At 42.6% G+C, this 21,355-nt stretch overlaps 1 protein-coding gene across 4 annotated transcripts in view; it reads left to right on the top strand.

The window, feature by feature from the left end:
- LNX2 (ligand of numb-protein X 2) overlaps nt 1–15,034 on the top strand; it is a 59,531-nt gene extending 44,497 nt beyond the window's left edge. For all 4 annotated transcript variants that reach the window (XM_039565689.1, XM_039565696.1, XM_010400263.4 and 1 more), the window contains 6 exons: nt 1,549–1,920; nt 3,444–3,590; nt 5,802–5,979; nt 7,702–7,933; nt 9,653–9,811; nt 12,645–15,034. In XM_039565689.1, coding sequence (XP_039421623.1) covers nt 1,549–1,920; nt 3,444–3,590; nt 5,802–5,979; nt 7,702–7,933; nt 9,653–9,811; nt 12,645–12,780 — 1,224 coding nt within the window. In that variant the 3' untranslated portion in view covers nt 12,781–15,034. The remainder of the gene's footprint in view (nt 1–1,548; nt 1,921–3,443; nt 3,591–5,801; nt 5,980–7,701; nt 7,934–9,652; nt 9,812–12,644) is intronic.
- Nucleotides 15,035–21,355: the final 6,321 nt, after the last annotated feature.

Below are 21,355 nucleotides of genomic sequence, written 5' to 3'. Positions count from 1 at the left end.
TATGCCTCTTTTCCCTCTGCCCAAGGTTTACAACCTGTCTCAGGGCAGTAGCAGAGCAGGACACCACCGTGGTTCTGTCTGAGCTCATGGTGCTGCCAGCAGCTATGGCTTTGTGCTGGGTTTTGGGCTGGCGGTGGCTCAGGGAGGGGGCAGTACCCCTTTACCATTTGGAAACCACCGCAGCCAAATGGTTTGGCACAGACTTCTGGGAGCCCCTGAGCTCAGATGTGTGATGTAAATGTGGCAGCTGTTGTACATTACTTCATATATTTAAAAAATTTTAATATTGCTATTAGATGGTGAGAAGCTGCATGCTTGTTTTTACTTAGGTTGCAATGGGGAGTATTGAAAGGCTTAGGTAAGGCACATCAATCAGTATAGACCATTTGGTGTTAGTTTCTATCTGCTGAAATTGGGGGGCAGGGGTTCCTCCACCAAGGCTCAATAATACATGCTAAGGATGAAATTCTAGTGTTGACTTTAAACCGTTTTTTACAAAACAAGGCAAACACAGCTTTTGTGCTGAATTTTTTTCATGTTCGTCTTTTCTGCCAAATCTCATTGCACTGTCAGTTCTTATTTTTACAGTGCAGGACATGACTGAAGGTTACTGATCTTTGTATCAGTGGGCCATACAACAAACACAATTCTTAGTTGTAGGTAGAGAAAGTTAAATCTGTTTTTCATTTACAACTGGATTTTGTGTGGTACAGGTTATAAGTCTGAAACTCTGACCTAGTTGAAGTCTGTGGAAAATCTAAGTTCATGTTAAGACTTGAGAATTAGTACAACTACCTTTTTTCTACTGTCTTAATGAAGCAATTTCATTATTCTGGATTTCAGTTTTTTTAAATGTTTTTTTCACAAAATGCAAGTATGGCGCATTGTAACACACAAGCTTTCTTCAGAGATTTGGATGCATTCTTTTTATAGCTATTATGTTGCAGTTTTAAGTGATGCTGGGCTTGGCACTGAAAGTACATGCCGTGTTCTTCTCCTGGGGAGCAAACAGTGTAAAGATCTAAGGAAGACAAGTATAGGAGACTAAGAGGACAGATGGCAGAGGGTGTTAACTTTTGAGGACATGTTGTCACCTTTGTGGGAAAAGGCCTAAAACAGTGCTAGGGGAAGCTTAGGTTGGATATGAGGAAAAATTTCTTCACAAAAGGGTTGTTAAGCACTGGAACTGGCTGCCCAGGGAAGTGGTGGAGTTACCATCCCTGGAGCTGTTTAGACATGTAGGTGTGGAACTTGGAGACATGGTTTAGTGGTGGAGTTGGCAGTGCTGGGTTAACATGTGGACTTGATGATGTTGAGGATCTTTTCCAACCTAAAAATAAAAATGTGTAGATTGAGCATCCAATGTGAGTTTGCAGGAGAGAATGGAAGGACAAGAGAGGAAGCCTAGTAGGGTCAGACATGTAGGTTGCTCCAAGGCTGGTTTTGCAGTGAGTGCATTTACTTTGGAAAGGGCTTATTTCCATAACCAGGAACAGCTAAACATACGAAAACATCACTGTGACCTTTTTTTGCTGCTGTTGTTTGCAGGTCAATAGCTTTGACATAAGCAACGTGTCCCACAACCACGCTCGAGCCGTGCTGTCGCAGCCGTGCTCGGTGCTGCACCTGACGGTGCTGCGGGAGCGGCGGTTCGGCAGCCGCACGCACACCCACGCGGACGTGCCGGGCTCCGGGCGGGACGACAGCTTCCAGGTGACCCTGCACAAGCGCGACTCGAGCGAGCAGCTCGGCATCAAGCTGGTGCGCAGAACAGATGAGCCAGGAGTTTTCATCCTCGACCTTTTGGAAGGGGGCTTGGCTGCTCAGGACGGCAGGCTCTGCAGTAATGACCGCGTGCTGGCCATTAATGGACACGACTTGAAGCACGGCACACCGGAGCTTGCTGCTCAGGTTATACAGGTAATTTGCTTTCCCTGCCTGAGCCCTTAGCTCAGCTTTATTTCTTGGGCAAAGCCTGGGCTGGAGTCTGTTCCTAGGCAGAGCAGCTTGTGTGAGGCCTAAAAGCCTGTGTCAATGTAATTTACAGTGATTTATGTTCTGAAAATAATAGTGAAGAACAGGATCTGCTTTGGCACCTACCAGATGAACTTCACCCCCTCAGAAGTGAAAAATGCATTAGTCTTCCCTGGAATGCAGCCTGAAGATTAGAAGACAGCTCATGTGAGCGAGGAGAGTAGCCTATTGTAGCCTATTGCTTAGCAGGGAAGAAAAAAAAAACCAGGATTATTATTATTCTGTTTATGTATGTATTGTATTTTAGTCTCTCAGTAAGCTCTATAGAAGTGGGCTTTGGTTTTTATTGATTTGCCTGTGCATGGGATTGAGTTAAAACAAGAAAGTAATTTGTCAGACCGTAGAGTCAATAGGTAGCAGCTGATAAGTCAAATATAGGTTTTCCATGAGTTCTGCATGTTACAGCTCATTTTCTGAGTGTTCAAAAAAGGGCTGTTTCCAATGTCTGGCTATGTTCCGGACACGAATATTACCCAAAGCTTGATGCAGTGTGACATATGACCCTTCTGTGTCCCCACAGGAAAACATTTACTCCATGCCTTTCTTCCAGTCTGTAAGGAAACAGATGCAGCACTGCTACTTCCTGCTGATGGGATGTTGGTGAAAATGGCTCTGTTTTTAGGAAAGTTGGAATATACCAGTAGTACGTTTCTGCAGTCTGGTCATCCTTGCTTAAAGCACCACATAGAGAACTCTGATACAAATGAGTAATAAATACTTGTTCCAGGAGTCATTTCAAGAGTTTTCCTTGCAGTGAAATTAAAATAACAACGATCTTGGGAATTGTAATTTTAGTTTCCCAATTTTTGTAAACAGTGATCAGAATTTCATATCGCATAACTTTTACCTTTTAAGGTGTGGCTTTGCAGCAATAAAAAGAATTGATGTTTTATTTAACATCTGGTAACTCCAGACTGGAGCCTCCCAGGATTCCCCAAAATCCAGAGTATGATGGTATGCTCATGTGTATCATTGTTCTTGCAAGTGTCTTTGGGAAGTACCAGATGCGGTCAGAGCTTTTGATCAAAATCTGCAGATCTTGGGGCTATCACATAGGCATTTCTTCCATTTATTGCTGTGTGTTGCTGAAGTTCAGAGGCTGCAAATCGAATGGGGTGAATTTTAATATTTGAAGCTTTGTAACACAAAGTGAGAAATGGTCCTTTTGACAAAGGATTTTCAGCTGATGTAAAGGTGACATCAGAGGAGAAGGAAGAGTGTTAATTTCCCTTCCATTCCAGGGGGAATTGCAAAAAGAAGCAAGTAAGAGACTGTGCAGTCTATAAAGGAACTGGAAAACAAAGTCTTCTGTTGTCTGGTTTTGCATTCTGTCATATGTTTTCCTCCCTTTCTAACAATCAGTATCCTATCAAACTTGATGACGTTTGATGACCTAATGTACTCAACAGGCTAGTGGGGAGAGAGTGAACTTGATCATCTCTAGACCCCTGAAGTCACAGACAGTCAGTATTATCCGAGACACCGGGACTCACAGCAGCAGCTCACACCAACACCAGTCCCAGCAGCTGTTTCACAGCAGACCTAACTCACATAAGGTTGGTGCTTCTCCTTCTGAAAGGAATAAATACTCATTTACTCATGTGGTGGTGTGTGTAGCAAGGCAAAGCTAGAAGAAAGGATTATGTCTTCTTTTTAATCTAATTAATTAAACAATGGTGATGACTTCCAAGTACTCAAGTGCTGCATCATGTCTGGAGTAGGAACAAAAGATACGAAACAGGTTCTCAGTATGTTTTTTGATTTGCTGACTACAGTGAAAGAAGCAAGTTCTGTGGGCTCATACAGCTGTAGTTAGACCTTGTCTAAGACAGTGGCTGGTGTTACTCCTTCATGGAAGGGCTGTCATTCAAGAATGTTACGGTTTTTGTTGCTGCTGTGCTGGCTGCAACCAGGAAGGAGCCCACCATCCAGCATATGAAGAGCATGTTGGAGGGATGTGTCATCTCCTTCATGAGTCCACCGTCCTGGCTACAAGACTGATGAGTACTGCAGGGTCTCAAGCAGGGAGAGAAAGGCAAAATGAAGAGACTTTCATGAAGCTAGTATCAAATTATTTGGAAGAGCTGCAGAAATAGAGCCTGTGCCTGAGATGTTCTTGTAATTAGAAAAAATACAACTTCTCACTCTTAAGAAGTTGACTTTGTGAAATAATTGTTATGTTGACCATGTCAACAAATCCACCTTTGCTCCTGTCCACTCTATTTGCTTTACTATTTATTGTCGTACTTCTGTTAGGATAATTTACGTGCATTAGTAATATTTTCTTTTAAAAGCGGGGATCATTTCAGAAAAGAACGAATGAGGCTCTAGGAAGGTTGTTTTCCTCCTGAGGGACAAAGGTGAGGCTCCTTAAAACCATGGCTGTGGGTACTTGCCACAGTGCGGGGCCATACCTACACAACGATTAGTTCATTGATGTCAGAGTGTGAACCAACTTTGCATGTGCCAGCATGGGTTGTACTCTTACCATGGTTCCAAAGTTGGATGAGTGGATTTCCCTCGTGGATCAATGCTATCTGTGGGCTCTTTGAAAATGGGAAGTCCCATGTAACAGCAAGAGGACGTTTCTCATGTTTTGTATCATTTATCTTTCTCTCATTGACTTGTAGTTGGCTTAGAAGCCTTGCGGCTTAAAATATGTTTATATGATTGTGTGGCAGCAGCCAGTTCTAAAGCCTGAAGCCTTAGGAATGAACTGTTTTTATAAGCTATGGTGTGTTTACATGTAGCTACTTCCATGATTAATGTGTATATGTGGAGCAGAGCCAGTCCGAAGGAGCACATGGCACTGGAGGTCAAAGAAGACAATGTTGTCATTTTCCAAGAGAAGGCAGGGGAATATATACATAGATACACTTTGAAGAATATCCCAGCTTACTTCTTTCATTATTTTGGATTCCTTGCAAGTATTCTGTTAATTTAAGATGCTACTACAGGTGTATGTGCAGTGGTTTGAATCTTTCGCTTAATAGCCTGAGGGAAAGGCTTCAGCAAATAAAATTTACTTTGATTTAGGTTCAGATCTTTTTCATTTGGCAGAACTAAATACAGACTGAACTTCATTCAGTTGTCGGAAAATTTAATACAGGATCTCTTCTTGTTTCAAGCTTGAGTCTTCATTATAATCATTAGGAAGGCTGCCCAAGGTACCCATTACAAGCCATTAGCATCAATTGGCCTTAGTTTGTGCTCTGGGAGGTTCTACATACTAGCTGCAAAAGAGAACATGATGCATAAGGGCTTTAAAGGGTCTCTTATTGTCATCATGTTTTCATTTCTTAGCAGCTTCTTTGTAGTTCTGGGGCATATTCTACTGACAAATGAAGTAATGCTGATGTTCACCAAGACATCAAAAAGATTTGTTACTGGTTTGTCTGCAGAGTGTTGACCATATGGTTTTGTAGTGCAGTCCTAAAATTTAGCCTGTTCCAGTGTAGGATGTTCAGAAAAACTAGAGTGGGATTTTCAAGATGGGCCTTTACAAACTTTCTATCTGTGTTTAAGTATCTACATCCATGGGGTTTTTGTTGGTGATTTTGGGGTTTTTTTTTTTGAGGGGGCAAGGATCTGACCTGGAAGAAATCCAGCCAAAGCTGGTTTCTTCTACTTAGTCCTTTTAAACTGTTCCATTAAAGTGTCAAAGCGTGGGTTTGGCGTGCATTTAGTTGTTGTGTTCTGGTTTTTTGTTTTGGTTTGCTTGGGTTTTTTCCTTAGTTTTAAAAATGCTTTTTATCCCTATTAAACAGGATCTCTCCCAGTGTGTTACATGCCAAGAAAAGCACATTACTGTGAAAAAAGAACCACATGAATCTCTGGGAATGACAGTGGCAGGAGGCAGAGGCAGCAAAAGTGGCGAACTGCCCATCTTTGTGACAAGTGTGCAGCCTCACGGGTGTTTGGCAAGAGACGGCAGGATTAAACGAGGTGGGGTTTGGCTTCCCTGGTGGCATGGCTACCTCTGATTGCTTTTTGATCACTGCATTCTCTGGAGTCAGGTGGTGTCAAAAAGTCTTCTCGCAGATGTAGGGAAATGCTTATGGATGTTTTTCTCCACGATTCAGTAATGGAAATACAGTATTTAGTGTTGCACTTTCACCTTTCATAGGAAGGGGATGTTTACAGCATGATAGCAGGGGAAGTGGATAAGATCAGGAAATGTATGGTTAAATTCTTTACAGCTGATGGTAGTCCCCTGAGCTGGGGGTCTGGTGTGATGCACACACACCCTGGTTTTGTGTTTAATTTAGTGGATTGGACCACACCTCTGTCCAAGGAATTTCTCCTCCTCAGTGTAGTATCTGAACAGCAGAGAAGCTCTGATGATAGGCCACAGCTCACCCACACAGAGTTTACCCTAAGAGCTACATCAATGTTGATCCCGGTTCCCAAAAGCTTTCTTGTCCTCTGGGATAGCATGAACTTGCTGGTCTTCAGGGGTGCTGCAACACCTGCCCTTGTTCCTTGGCTTTGTAAAAGGGAACGGGGAGGTGCAGGTTAGGCTCAGCTTAGGTGAAGGCAGTCCTGCATAATTGATAGCAAAGGATTTGATCATTAAAATATATTATGTCATATGTGAATCAAAGACTGCCTATGGGATCTCTGAGATCTTCTGAGACAGTTCACAGAATTAGAGAATGTTTCAGAAAAGAAATTTAGGAAAAAAACTTCACAGATTGTACATTTAAAAGAACAGTGTGGGAGCATCCTTCTTTGCTTCTGAGAAAGGGAGATTTACACCCACACACCAGCAGGTATGCTTTCTTTTTCTGTACTACTATGAAAAACACACTTGGTAGAAGAATCACTATTGTTCTTCCATTGTGTAACATTAAAGTAGCCACAGAAGCTACTGGGAGGAAAATCTTCTAAAAACTGAGTCTCATTCCAAATGTGACCTGGGTGTTTGCACTTTTGCTTTGGTTTTTCTGGCTTTCATTGGTGAGACATTGTGTGGAAAAGGAGTCTGCCACTGGATAGTTAATAACATTTTTGGTTTTATCCTGAGGCTTTTAAAAAACATAAGGCTAAAATTGTGGAAATTTTTTTCCTGGCTTTGACTCTTTCCAAATTATCTTTGTAGAGAGGTTCCATTTCTGTCTTTGAATTAACTGGGTTTTGTACTAAACTTTCCAGTAGATTTTGAATTCCATTTTCTTCTCCCAAGTAACAAGTTGTTAAAACCAGATGAATTAAAGCACTCTGTGCAACCTTACCTGTACAATAATTGGTTACTTTGATGTGCCTGCATTGTTCCTGCCATCATTCTTCCTTCACTTTTAAAGTTAGAATGAACCCAAGATCCATGTCTGGAGACAGCTGTGTCATGGCATCTGCAGTATTAGTTGCAGCCAAACTGGTGAGGTCCTTAGTTAATTTCTATTCCAGATTTTCAGGGCAGTATACATAGGAGTCACAGTATTTGGCGTGTTATGTGGAAATAAACACTGATCCAGCTTGATAAAAGCTCAGTACGTTAAAGTTTCAAACTGACAATATAAGGCTTCAGAGCTATTCGCATTCCCAGTCTGTTAGTTAAGACTGTCTTAGGTCCCAAGAGTCCAGTTTGGAATGAAACCCTGGTGTGGGAGGTGCTGTGGGTGGGCAGGACTGTCAGACTGATGTGCTCTCCCTCGCATCTTTGCACAGGTGATGTGCTGCTGAACATCAACGGCATTGATCTGACCAACCTGAGTCACAGCGAGGCGGTGGCCATGCTGAAGGCTAGTGCTGCCTCTTCAGTAGTTGCCCTGAAAGCCCTGGAAGTCCAGATTGTAGAAGAACAGCCCCAGGCTACTGAAGAACAGTTGAGTACCATCAGTGAAAATGAATACGATGCCAGCTGGTCACCGTCGTGGGTCATGTGGCTGGGACTTCCGAGGTACGGAATTAATCAATAAAGTACTTACTTAGCTGTTGTAAGCTAAGTCCCGTGAGAGACATAAAGAAGCAGAGACCTTCTTAGTTGCAGCACATCTGCCCTTATTTCTGCTTGACCATCTCAGCTATATGCAGTTGGCAGTGTGCTTAGGAAGCAGGCTGTGAACAGGAGCGGTGTTTCCTTAGGAAACTCAAAGATTAATAGACTGGATTTATCCCTTCACAAACCATAGTAACTACCCATGTGGAATGTTCTGTTCAGGCACAATTAATCTTTTTTTTGTTTTATTGTACTGTAACTTTCTGTAGAATATCTAAAACCAGAGCAATTACTAATAAAACCACAAAGTGTATATCCATCTGTCTCTTTGCTAATCTGCTACCTAAGTTTATGAGGCCAAATAGTTCACTTCAGAATATTGCATCAGATTTTGGCCATTCTTACAGATTCTTGACATGTCCTGTGCCAAGACTGTTGCCATGTAACTATAGGCTCACATTGTTTTTTCTCAAGAACCCACTACCATCTCTGCCAAACACAGAAACTCTTAGACGTTTGCAGCAAGCTCCCTCCCCTTAACTACTCTGCAATCTGCTGGACATCATTTGTACTCCTCACTCTCTTGAGGCTGCAGCTATAATCTCATTCTGGCATCACTTGCTATCAAGAAGAGTTCCTACTACAGCTAGTAGAGTTGTTAACTTCAGTCAGGGCATACAGGTTAATTCCTTTCCCTCTGATGAATTTGCCAGGTCTGTACTTAAAGTGTAAAACCACAACAAGAACCAGTCAGACTGGGAGCAGAATGCAACTGAAGATAACACAACCATGCATTGGCCCTCCAGAGGTTTCTCTTTTTCTGAGTTTAACTGTCAATTAATTTATCTTCTATTAAAGTATTAATGAGTAATCTCAGTAAATGGCTCCTTTTCATGCTTTAGCAGCGGTTTATTTCTTACCTGGTGGTTTATTTCTTCTATGCTACAGATGCCCGTGTATGGCTCCTCACATTATGCTCTGCATGGGGCTTTAAAGCAGTGTTGAACAACAGTAAAGAACTTGGTGTCTTTTTGACAAAAAGTTAATTTCTATGTAGATTTGTTTGGTTTTTTTTAAATTACAGTCATTGCCAACTTCATTGGCGAGAATTAATTTTCACTAGGGCTGATAACATAGCAGTACAGTTAGTGAAGTGTGATCTGAATTATTTACATTCTGTGTAATAAAATGGTTAGTCATTTATATTGTCATTACTGGTGGTGAATCAGTTCAGAGGTAATGAAGATTGTGCATGGATTTTTAATTTTTACTTAAAGTAGAAAAAGCTTAAACTGAATGGGGGTGGAAGACAAATGCTCTGCATTTTTGACTTGCAAGCTGAACACATCAGGTATGGATTTTTCACCCACATTGTTGCCACCTGTGAAATTCCTAAAATGCAGTTCTATTACTGTCAGTTTGCAGAGTTGACTGTGTTTAAGTAATTATTCTAGCACTGTGTTATTTCTTTTAAGACACTTTCCTGTCTCAAGATTGTGAGGCTTTTTCGGTAATTGGTTTGATTATTGCAAAATTACTCTGGGAACAGAGGTCTAATCACCATCCCTCCCTTTCTCTTCCACTCTTGGTGCAGTGGTAATGATGAGACAGCAGATGTTGTGCCTACTGTAAGGCTATACATGGCTTTTTCTCTTGTTATCCTGTGCTTCCATTCCACAGCTGCCTGCATAGCTGCCATGACGTGGTGCTGCGGCGGAGCAATTTAGGGAGCTGGGGCTTCAGCATCGTCGGTGGCTATGAGGAGAACCACACAAACCAGCCTTTCTTCATTAAAACAATTGTTCTTGGAACTCCTGCCTACTTTGATGGAAGATTAAAGTAAGCCAAAGTAACAATGGTAGAAATAATAAAAATAGTAATAACAGCAACAATAATAAAGCACTTTTAAACAGTTATGTGCAACTAATTGCTTAAGGAAGTACGCTGTAGCATCTTGTGCTGCTGGATGGTGCAGCCCTGTAGTGCTTTGCCTCCTTGATGAGTGGGATGCAGGGAAGTAACAGGGTTTTTCTGCTGGGGAAGGGGCATCTCTCAGAGGTGATGGCATCTCCTGTGCTCCTCCCCAGCTGTGCTGGTGATGTCACCTGCTGTCTCCTGTCGAACTCTTCTTTCAGCCAGGAGACAATGGGCAGTGTATATGTGCAGAGCTAGCTAGCTTTTGTCTTCCTATAGAACAGCTAAAAGTTAGAACTTAACTTCTGCAAAGTGGGCAAAACTGCTTTGTCCTTTCACATAGCCTTCTGAAGCCACTGCTGGAAACTGGTACTGAAGATGAGTGCTGCTGCTTTAATAGAAGGGCAAGAAAGCAAGTGATAAAGATTTCTGAAAATATTGTTAAGGAACCAAGTCCCCATGGCATTACCCTGTCATTAGTTGGCAGGAAGTTCACTGATAAATGAAGCAAGTTCAGCAGAAGCCCGAGATGGTGGAGCTGGAGCACTTGCCCTGCAAGGAGAAGGCTTCAGGGGCAGCCAAAACCCGTTCCAGTACTTACCTGGAGATTATCAAGGAGACAGAGCCCAGGCTTTTCAGTGGTGCAGGGTGAGAGGATGCGTGACAATGGGCACAAATTGCACAAAAGAGCTTTGAGACTGGCTATAAGAAGAAAGTATTTCCCCATGAGGATGGTCAGGCAGTAACATAAATTGCATGGTCTCTGCCCTTGGAGGTTTCTGAGACCCTACTAGGTAAACCCCTGAGAGTCCTGGTCAGATCTTACAACTGACCTTGCTTGCAGCGCAAGGTTGGGCTATAGACCTCCTGAGGTCCCTTGTGACATTAAAGGTTATATGATTTTACTTACACATTACATTTGGATGCAGCCTCCAGGTCCAGTATCCAGATATATGTCTTAGCCTCATGTAGGATTAGTTCAGAACTAGGACTTAAAATTCCCATTAAAGGTTCTCTTGTTCATAAACTTGATTTTTTGTGAAGGTGGCAGTCAAGAATATGCAACTTGAAGTTTTGTGGCATGAATTTTACATGCAGATTTTCTTACAAAGTGACTTAAGAAAAGAATGTACTTAGGCCTAGAGCCTTGACAGTAATTGATTTTTCAGTTCAGTGACTAAATAAATAAATGAAAAAAATAACTTGGCTGAACACAAAATTACGATTTTTTTTCCAACTGTGGAACAGTTCGGATTAAATTAAAGATCTTAGTTCAACCCAAATTAAATAATTTCACGTTGGGGGCTTAATAACTAGAGGTCTTCACACAAAAGGAAGTTCAAGCATCATTCCTAAGAAGAGTGGAAGAATCATTGTGATCACATTTGTCCCCTTGTAACATATGGAAAAGATGCTCTTGTGTGATAATGTGATATAATACTGTCTTTACAAATGTACTGTTCCACTGAAAATGCGGACTCAAAAATGGGCCATCAACAAGGGAGAGCCCCTTAGAACCCTCACCGTGAGTTATTGTGGGGCAGGTCTCTTCTAAAGCTGTTCTGTTTTGTTTTAATTATCTAAATGTTAGGCTGGAGAGGAAGGGAGTAAATAACTTCACAGTTCAATCGTTTAGACAGTTTTCTGCTTACATGATCTGTCTGGTGTGATTTTATAGAAGGCAAAATGACTTCATCGGAAAGGCTGTGGGATGTACTGAAGTGAACGGTAGCACTGCAGTTTGGGTGATGGGGTCCCTTGGTTCAGGCAGAAGAGGACTTTGGAGTGCACGTTTGACTGGTGTTGGTAACTCTGCTTCCTCTTCCTCGGCTCTGCCGTAGGGAAAGCTCAGGAGAGCATCTTCTTGCCATCCATTTTGGTGCTTTCAATACTTGAGTGGATCAGTTTCAGGAAAAGTCCTGTTTGATCTCCAAGTCACATTTGACTACTCTGGGGAATGTCACACACTCAAGTTGCAAAGCAGAGGTGTCTAGAGATGGGACATGGTCAGTACAGAAAGAAATTGGGTCCATATTTGAAATTTCTCTGAGGTTTTAAAAACCAGAACTTAACCCTTCAAGGTCAGTTTTCTCAGGGCCAGCAAATGGCACCCTCAAAATTTCTGTTACCCATTTCAAAATGCAGAGATGCTGCAATTCTCAGTTGAACCATCTGCTGAGAGAGATTTCAAGCCAAATGGTTATATTTGACAAAATCATAAACCACTGAAAACAAGGTTCGTAGTTGGAATGTGGTTGGTTGGTAACCATAAGTATCTTTACTTACACCTCCTACAGTAAAGGCATGTTTGGTGTAAATGTGTCATAATCCACACAAACAAACAGAAATGCTTCTGTCATGCACATGCTATCTCATCTTCTCTTGACTCTATTAGGTCTTTCCAAATCTCTTTTCTCGTGTTTCTATACAGGTCAGCTCTTAACGCAGAATTATCTTGGTATTAGAATTGAAATAGAGTGATTTGGGAATTTCCCGGATGAGTTTCAGAGAATCCTAGAATAGCTGGAAGTTGGAAGGAACCTTTTAGAAGTTACCTAGTCTAACACTCCTGCAATGAGCAGGAGCATCTTTCAGTAGTAGGACAGACTTCAAATTGAACTGCTTTGGGATTTTTAGCTACGCTCTCCAGCCTCATGCAAACCTACCACCCCAGCAGTGAAGTGCTGTTTGTTGGTGTGTGCTACTTACTGCAGAGCGGGACTCATAATGTGTTTTTTTTTCTTCTTGTGTTTTTTAGGTGTGGTGATATGATTGTTGCTGTAAATGGACTATCCACGGTTGGAATGAGTCATTCTGCACTCGTTCCCATGCTGAAGGAGCAGAGGAACAAAGTGACTTTAACTGTGATTTGCTGGCCTGGAAGCCTCATATAGAGTTGTGAATCACTTCGGTTCAAGCAGCGTCTTTTTCTAGATAGCTGGCACAAAAATCTCTATCTTTTTTTCCCTATTGATACAGCTGGTTAAAAGCAGGGCCAAAACTGCTGTATTTTCCTTTTTTTCAGGCCTCTCAGACTTACTCTACCTATTTTGCCATCCTAAAATAGCTATTTCTGTTCGCTGTATCTATTGCTGACACAAATGCAAATATATTTGAGCTCACAGAGAAACCCCCACTCCAGTATGGCTGTCATTGAGCTTTTCCCATCAGGCTTGTAGGGTCAGCAGAAGAATTTAGCGGTTCTTTGGGTTTCTCTGCAAAGTCCTCAAGTTGAGTCGTGATATATAAACGTAACATTCATGTGCCCGCTCTTCGCGGCAAAGAGGACGTGTGTCAGTACCAGAATGACACATGCCTGCTGCTATGAACCAAAACCTGTTTCCAAAGGTTGCATCTCTTCATTTCGTAAGCCTTCCCATTCTCGATTCCATATTTCGGACTGATTCAAGTATTCCATCTTACTCATCAAAAATTACTTGGTCCCCCAAATTTTTCTTGCAGGGCATCAATGTTCATAGAAAAGTAGGACAAAAGCCTGATATTACTAGAATTTTTATAAAGTGCAATAATTGGACTCTTTGTTAGGAAACTTTAATATATTACAGAGTTTGTACCCTATAATGACAAGAAATATGGAAGCAATTCCCGTTGCAATGCTGGCAAGGATACATGTGCCCAAGGTCGCCTTTGAGTGAATGGCTTGCAGTATTAGACTTTACTTTACAAATGAATGTTTTGCTATGTCAGAGAATTTTGATGAACATTTTTATGAAGATCATTTTTACCGTTTCTATTGTAGTTGTCAGCTCTCTTTATTCAAGTGTGGAAACAATACTTTGACTTGTACTTTCTAAATGAGAGAATTATTTCCAGGGATAAAAGCAAGCTATTAAGAAACCATACGTTATGGTTTACAGGTGAGCAGGCTAGATGGAAAGCTCTTTGATTTCAAGTCCAACTGCAAAGTAAGCTGCAAAGTTCACTTTTACTGTCTGTCACCTCCTGACAAATGTGCAAATGCCTTGATATCAAATGCTGAAAAGATCTCTTTTGCATTTCAGGATATTTTTTTTTCCTTTAGAGAGCACCTGCTATTAAGTTGTCAGTAATACTGTTTGTCTTTGATTGTATTTAGTATTTTTACAAACCAACCTGTAACTTCTAGACTTTGCCTTTCCATGATATTTGCAGGCTAAGCACCCACTTGTTTAAGAAAAGGGGGGTGGAGCACAGCAAGGAATGTGCTGACCTGGAGCTAACCCTGTGTGTTGTCAGTGTTCTCAATATTTGAAAAGAGCTTCATTTATAAACCAGGTTCCCAACCTGAACTGATTTTATGAATGACCTCTGTATTGTATTATTAATTACCAGAGAATGTATTTGAGAGTCACAGCATATTTCAATTGTGAAGCATGAACTTTATTTTCAAACTTAGCTGGTATAATATCGGGGCATATTATCGCATGTCATTAATTCCAGTAGCTTTGTTTTCAAAAGAAATAAAGTTACTCTTTTGCAAGAAAAAAAAAAAAGTTAAAAATCTCATATGAATGGTTTGATTCCTCTCTGTAATGTATACTGTTGGTTTAATTTCATAATGTTAAAATACAAAAGAATGTCCTCTCCAGTATATTACCGTAGTGAGAATCCTTGTTTCTGAAGCAAACACCAAATTTATTTGATACTCTTAACTGATTTAAGAACCAGTTTTCTCCCATCCCCAGATGGTGTTTAACTGTATGCTTTTCCCTTAATGCAAACTTTTTTGTGAAGTACATCTTAGTGTGTAGGCTTTTGTAGGGAAGTTTTTGACATATGTACTAGATTTAGTGTTTTTTATTTTAAAAATTACACTTTTCATTCAAAATCCTGCAAAAAATATTTTTAGACTTTTTTTCCTTTTATACGTTAAATGTAACAAAAGCATGGGTTAGCTTAAACTGTGCAGTTTTGTTTCTGTGTGCTGTAGCTTTTGATCAGAATATCTAGCGATAAAACTTTTCAGAATAAATTCACTTCTCAAATCATTTTTCCCCTTTCTCTTGTAGCAGAATAGTTGGGTTTGGTTTTCTGTGCCTTCTGTTTTAAATTATTTCAAGATTTTTTTTTTCCAAATATTGCTATATAATTGTATGGTATTAATGAAGGATGAATGAAAATAAAAGTTCATTCTACACATTGTAATAACTCAGAAGTATCGTCTCATTCTTTGCTAAAGACATGGGGAGCTCAGTGCAGACTCGGTTTAATCACAGGTTTCTCCTGTGATTTATCATAAATTACAGTTAGTGAATGTACCATAGGGGTCTGAGGGTATGCTCATCCTGCCAGGGTCCCATTAATCCCAGCACTGAGAAGTGTTTCTAAAGTGGAGGTAAGATCTGTGCCATATGGTACTTTGCCACAAGTAGTGTTTCCTCTTTCCCCTTCCGTGCCAGCTGGTACTGATCAGCTGGAGGATGCTTTCACAGCAGAGATTTGATGCAAGGAGACAGTCTTGCTGGAAACATCAGTTTTACAACTGAAACTTGACCCTCCTGGTTATCAATTCCCATCTCCTGCAGGCAAGTATGCTCTATCCTTAGATGTCTGCAATGTTACAATGAGTCTAAAAGCAATTTCTTAATGATTTGCAGTAAAGTTGCCCAGACTCTGTTACTGCTCCTTGCAGTAGTTGCAAATAGTTGAGTTCCTTTAAAAGAGAACCATGCCTGTGTACAGAAGTGCAGAAGAAACCTGCCATGTCTGCCAGTAGGTTAGGTCTTGTACTTCTTGTAAGGTAGGAGCCAGATCATCAGAGTTTTGGTTTACAGGCAGATGAATGAGTTCATTGCTGCGGGGGGAGGTTCACAGAGCTTTGTGTAAGGTGGTGGACTTGGTCATCTGTGTGCTGGAGCTTCATGGGAGGAGCACCTTTTCCAAATAACCCTAGGGATCTCCAGTTAAGAATGTAAAAGTTTATGCCACATCACAGCATGCCAGTAAAGTGAAATGTAGAGAGTTCGTTTGCCACTCTAAACTTTCTCTTTACAGTCATGAGCAACTGAGGAGAAAAATCAATGTCACGGAATAATTAAGAATACGTATTAAGAATATATTTCCAAATTCTGTAATAGATCTGGGGTGGCTATAATGAAAATATAAGCCTGGTTCTCAGAATGTCACGCAGACAACATCAGAAGCAAGGCAAGTTCGTTTTTTTAAAGAAACTTGACCATGTACTACTGAGGCAATTTTAATGGATCATAAACATTTATTAACAAACTAAGGTAGGAGATCCTGATGACTTAAAAGTGTGTGTATGCCAGGCAGGACAGCAGTGATGGCAAACATGGAATTAAGGCAATACATGCCACATGGCCTGAGAAAGAAGGTGGTGTAATGCCAAGGCAGGTCAGTGAACCTCCTCATCCCATTTGTCTCAGGCAACTTCTAGGTGAGTTTACTTATCTAAAAAGTGGTTCTTTGTAGACACATAGAGAAAGGAGAGACCTTGTCACACCTGAAATAAGTCAGTCTAGCTAGTGAAGAACAATTCTTAAATTACTTGTTGCTCAAAGGATGAGAAGGCTTTCGACTTTATACTTCTGGGACAATTCAAATAACATTGTATGGATAAGAAAGCTTACTCTTAAGTAAATGCTGATGTTGTCCTGTTCGTTGCCATACCACACATGGATAAGTCTCCTGAATATCAGCAGGGCAGTGTGGATGCAACACCCATGTCAGTGATGCATTGCGGCAGGTACAGTGGCGATGAACTCCCTTCCGGAGAGTCTCACAGAACTCAGAAATCAAGTTGGCCCAAGAGTCTGGTTACAGGCAGCCTGCTCAGCTGTGGCATCCACTGGGCCTGAAGCTGGTTTAGAAGGAGAAGGAATGTGTTTGGGTTTGGGGGTTTTTGTTGTTGAACTATGCTGGTAAAGGCTGGCTGGAGGAATCTGTGGGTTGCAAGCACAGCCAAACAAGCAGCATGCTCCTCAGTGGGGAAAGCCAAGTTTGCACAAGGAGGGATGAGGGCCAAGTGCTCTCATCACAGGCTGGGAAGGAATTGGGCACGAAATAGAAGGGCAGAGCCTGTTCTATGACTCTAAAGGGCAAATACCACATCTAGTAGGGGCTGTCCCTCTTTGTTCTCCTTCACAAGTAGTAGCTTCGACTTCCCTCCCAGACCTTTCCTACCCTGGCTTAGCCACAGCAACCAGGAGTAGAGACCCTGTAGAGACCATGGCTCAGGTTTAGAGAGGAGAGGGAATAGCTTTGAGGCTACTTTACATCCCACAGCACCCTGCTGTCGTGGCAGATACTGGCTTCAGCCACATGGGAGCTGGTGGTCCCACTGGTGACTCAGTCTTGGGGGGTCTTGCAGGGAGGTGGTCTGCAGGGCAACCACCCCCTACTTTTAAGATGGAGGTGCAGGAGTTGATGTAAACACATCAGAAGCATTCTCTAACTGGTGTCAGAGCTCAACTTGCTAATGCTAGGGATCCATAGCACAGAGAATAACCTCTGCTGGGTATGGGGTTCATCTGCCAACCCTGTTTTACCCCCAAAGCAGTGTATGGTGGTGCAAAACCACCAGGCAGCAAGACCCAAAATGTCTTTTTTCTGCCCCTGAAGAGGCAGCTATTGAGCCTTAAGCAGCCTCAGGGCAAGCCTGGGCATCTGACTGGTTCCAGTGAACAGATCCACTAAAGCCACACAAGCTGGGTTTGCAGTTTGGGTGCAGCTTTGTAGGGTAAGGAATGAAGTACACTATTAAGGAATCAATTTGGTGTTTTGTTTGATCTGGGACAAACCAAAGTGCTGGTTGCTTTGCTCCCAGGTTTTGATGTAAAGTGATTGTGGAAAGCTACAGAAGAGAAGCCTTTTAATCAGATTAGAATAGATAAAGAGTATAACCTCTTGGTTATACAATTGAGCTTTCTAATCATATTAAACTTTAATACCAGCATCAGTGCCATACTGGAACAACAATAGCAAAAAGCTGTAAGCATAAAATATTACAGATCCTTAAACATATTACAAAATGTCATCCACTAAAGTTAAAAAATGTTATCGTGTTTGGGGAAATGTGCCAGAGGAAAAAAAAACAACACCCGCGAGGCTGAAGTCCTGTGTACATGTGCAGATTAAACGCAACACAGCAGAGGCAAGACTTGACCTTTCTATTTCTTACATTTTTATTCATTAAATTGCTTCCCAAGCAGGTACTTCTGCTATGGCTATTACCCACCTTAGCCCTCATCTGCCAAGGTGCTAAGTACACTTAACTCTTTTTGCAATCAGTTAAAGTGTCCCTTGTTGTAGGATGCAGCAAGAGGTGGCTCCTCTTCACTGGTGAAACCCCTGGAAAGAAACAGCTTCGGCTCTCTTGCCCCTCCACTGCTGCAGCCAGTGCTCAGCATCCAGCAGTGCTTAAAGCCAGAGAGGACTGAAGCCAAGAGACAAAGGGAAGGGATGTTAATGCATTTCAAACGCCTGATTTAAGTGGGTTGATTTTCTGGCGTCTCTGTTCCTACAGATCTGAGTTTCCTCTGCGAGTCAGGTTTGCGAGTACAAAGGACCCTGCTTGGAGTCAGTGGTCTTGCACCGAACCTCTGCCCGCGGCTGCGAGTCCTGCCAGGACGCCTCTGGGCTGCAGCCGCCCTGAATCGGAGCAGACGATTGTGGCTGCACCTCCTTGAGCAAAACAGCCAAGCAATAATTCAAAACTGAAGCTTTTCCTTTCTTCTTCCCTCCAACTGGAGTTGCCTCTTCCCCCAGACGTGCCGGAGGTGCTTTGCGGTTTGTTTTGACTGAGCAGAGTCGGGGTACCAAAGACCTTAAATTTCAACCACGCGGTCCCTTCTGGCTGCAGTGTGAGCGTGGCTGGCAGCTTGGCACAGGATGATGGCTGAGAGGGCAGTCAGGACCAGCCAGGAGGCACCATGCCACGGCAGCCCTCATGCCATCCTGGGGAGCTGGCCCAGGGATCCTGGGTCAGCTGTCCAGATGCAGTAGGTTTTTTCCTGTTTTCACCCCAGGGTGAAAACCACACCAACCTGTCTGTGGTTTTCATCTTGGGGTGAAATTTTATTTAGCTGAATATTTTGCACCTCACAGAGTCTTTCCCATCCTTAGCTAAATAGCATTTACCTTCAGATATTTCTTCCCAAACTTTCCACCATTTTTCTGACCCTCTGCAGTCCCTACAACTGCCCTTGGCTGCTTCCCTACAACTGCCTTAATTGCTGGTTTTTCCAAGGCATCTTCCAGCCCACCAATGCCTCCTTCAGGCTCACAGGGTCTCTCTGCATCATCCTCTGACATGTAGCACACAGGGTGGTGTAAAGGCTATTTTGGGCCAGCAGTAATGGTGCTGGGGGTTCAGGGTGCACCAGGACAACTGCTGGATTTTCTGCTCCCCAGCCAGGGGAAGACTGGGACCCATCATGGCTGGGTCTTGGAGAGGTCCCCCACTTCTGGTTCCCACCCCAGCACCCCACACACCAGTGGCCCCAGGTTGGTGGGCTGGGACCGCTCTCTAACAGCCCGGGAAGTTTGGTTCTTCGTGTTTCTTTGTGATTGGCGCTCTGGTAATTACGCACCTTATGAAGATATCCGATGTAATCATACCCTTCTAAAAATGCCTCGGATTAAAAGCTTTTCCTGGGTCTTCAGGTGATGGGCCTGCAATTACAGAAAATGAACTGCATTTTAGCTTTCCATTGAAATTAATAACAGTGGTTCTCCAGTTGACTCTGGGAGTAGTTAATGGAACAAACTGGATGCTCCACTACAATGAGGGTTTTAAAGCTATTTGAGAGAGATTTTGTGTTTCAAATACGACAATAATTCGCACGATGCAAAATCATTTTGTCTTTGCATCTTTGAGAAATAATGGCTCTGTGTAGCTTCAAGATGCAACTATTTATCAATAATTGTTTCAATGTGCTCTTCCATCCTTTGCTGCACTGGAAAAGAATGATCCTCAGAGAACTCTGGAAAAAGAAAAACAAGTCAAGGAATTAATGATGCAGAAAGAAGCTCCAGCCTTGTCTGAGCTCCATGAGGGGGTTTTACCATGAACCTTGAAAAATAGATTTGTGTGAGTTCATGCAGGGCAGAACCACAAATATTCTGAGACTTGTTGAATTTCAGTTATTCCATCTCCAACTCAGCTCAGTTAAACTCAGCCTCTGAGAATTGGCAAATTTTGGAGTGCTGCTGGTGAGTTGCAGCCGGTATCAGGGAGAGAGGAGCCAGCCCCTCTCCTGCATCCTGGTTAACCTGCCCCATAGGCAGGGGCAAAATAGCTCACAAACCTTCTGCTGCATCAGCTTCCTTTCATAAATTCTTGCCCACGGAGTAGAGGCGCGTTTAGTGCATCACTCTCCAGGGGAGTGGAAGAGCAAGTGGTCTCTCTGTCCCCAGTGCCTTTTTCATATGAACTGGGCAGAGGACGGACCAGGATCCAGCTCTGCACCTCTCACAGTGAAACCAGTCCCACTTCTCCTCTGCCCTGGGGATACTGGAGATGCAGAGCAGGTTCAGACCATGGAGCAGATGTACTGCAGGGCCACCCTATCTTTACAGACGCTATTTCAGTGTCCCCAGATTTATCTCACATCCATTGAACACCTTTTTGCACCATGATACTGCAGCAGAAAGGGCACTGAGGGCCCTGAGCAGCTCCCTGGGATTGACACCGGGGCTGGCTCCCTGATCCTGGTTCCCTTAGCAAGGCAAGAAGAGCCCTGAGCATTCCCACCTCCTGCCCAAGTAGTCCTTCCCATGGGCTGTCCTCCCACCCTGCAGGGTTGGTCCTTGCTCCCACGTGCTATATCCTGCCAGGAGCTGCTCATCTGTCAGTAGTGCCAGTTTTACTGCCTTTTCCCTGGGTGATAGCATCACCTATCCAAGTTTTACTACCTTCCCTGACATCAAAAATATTTGTGTTTTCAGGGCAAATCTCTCAGCTGTCCAAAGCAACTTGAACTGCAATCTAAAGAAACTGTGTTTTGCATGGAGTTTCTTGAATGAAACATTTGCTCTTTTCTTTCCTCTCTCTCCAAAAGTATCTGTCAGAAATCCAGTGAGACCATCAATCAGAGGAATCCTTTTCATCAGCTGAGTCTCCTGGGACCCAAAATCACAGGAAAATACTCCCTCAGTCAGTGGCCATGTGTGCAAACCTGTAATTCACCTGCATCCTCAGGTACCCTTGGGAAGGGTGAGAGGCACCAGTTTCCAGCAACAACCCAAAATCTCTGGCCTGGGCCCAGAACCACTTGTAACAGCAGTTCTTGCACAAGGACAGGTTTCAGCAACGTCCTGCTTCCCAGGCAGGTTGATCAAGAATGAGGGTGTGCCACCAACCAAAACCTCAGCACATGAGGCTGTAGGCTGTTTTCTAGCATGTTTATAGATATTTTCATGACCCATATGTTATGTATTACCCATATATTATAATTACCTGTATAACTAACTAAAACTACCTATATGATATAGGTTACAAATTGTAGA

The sequence above is a fragment of the Corvus cornix genome, chromosome 1 (genome assembly GCF_000738735.6).
Source record: "Corvus cornix cornix isolate S_Up_H32 chromosome 1, ASM73873v5, whole genome shotgun sequence".
NCBI classification, from domain to species: domain Eukaryota; kingdom Metazoa; phylum Chordata; class Aves; order Passeriformes; family Corvidae; genus Corvus; species Corvus cornix.
The sequence above is the reverse complement of the archived record's forward strand: the minus strand, read 5'-3'. Positions and strand labels throughout refer to the sequence as shown.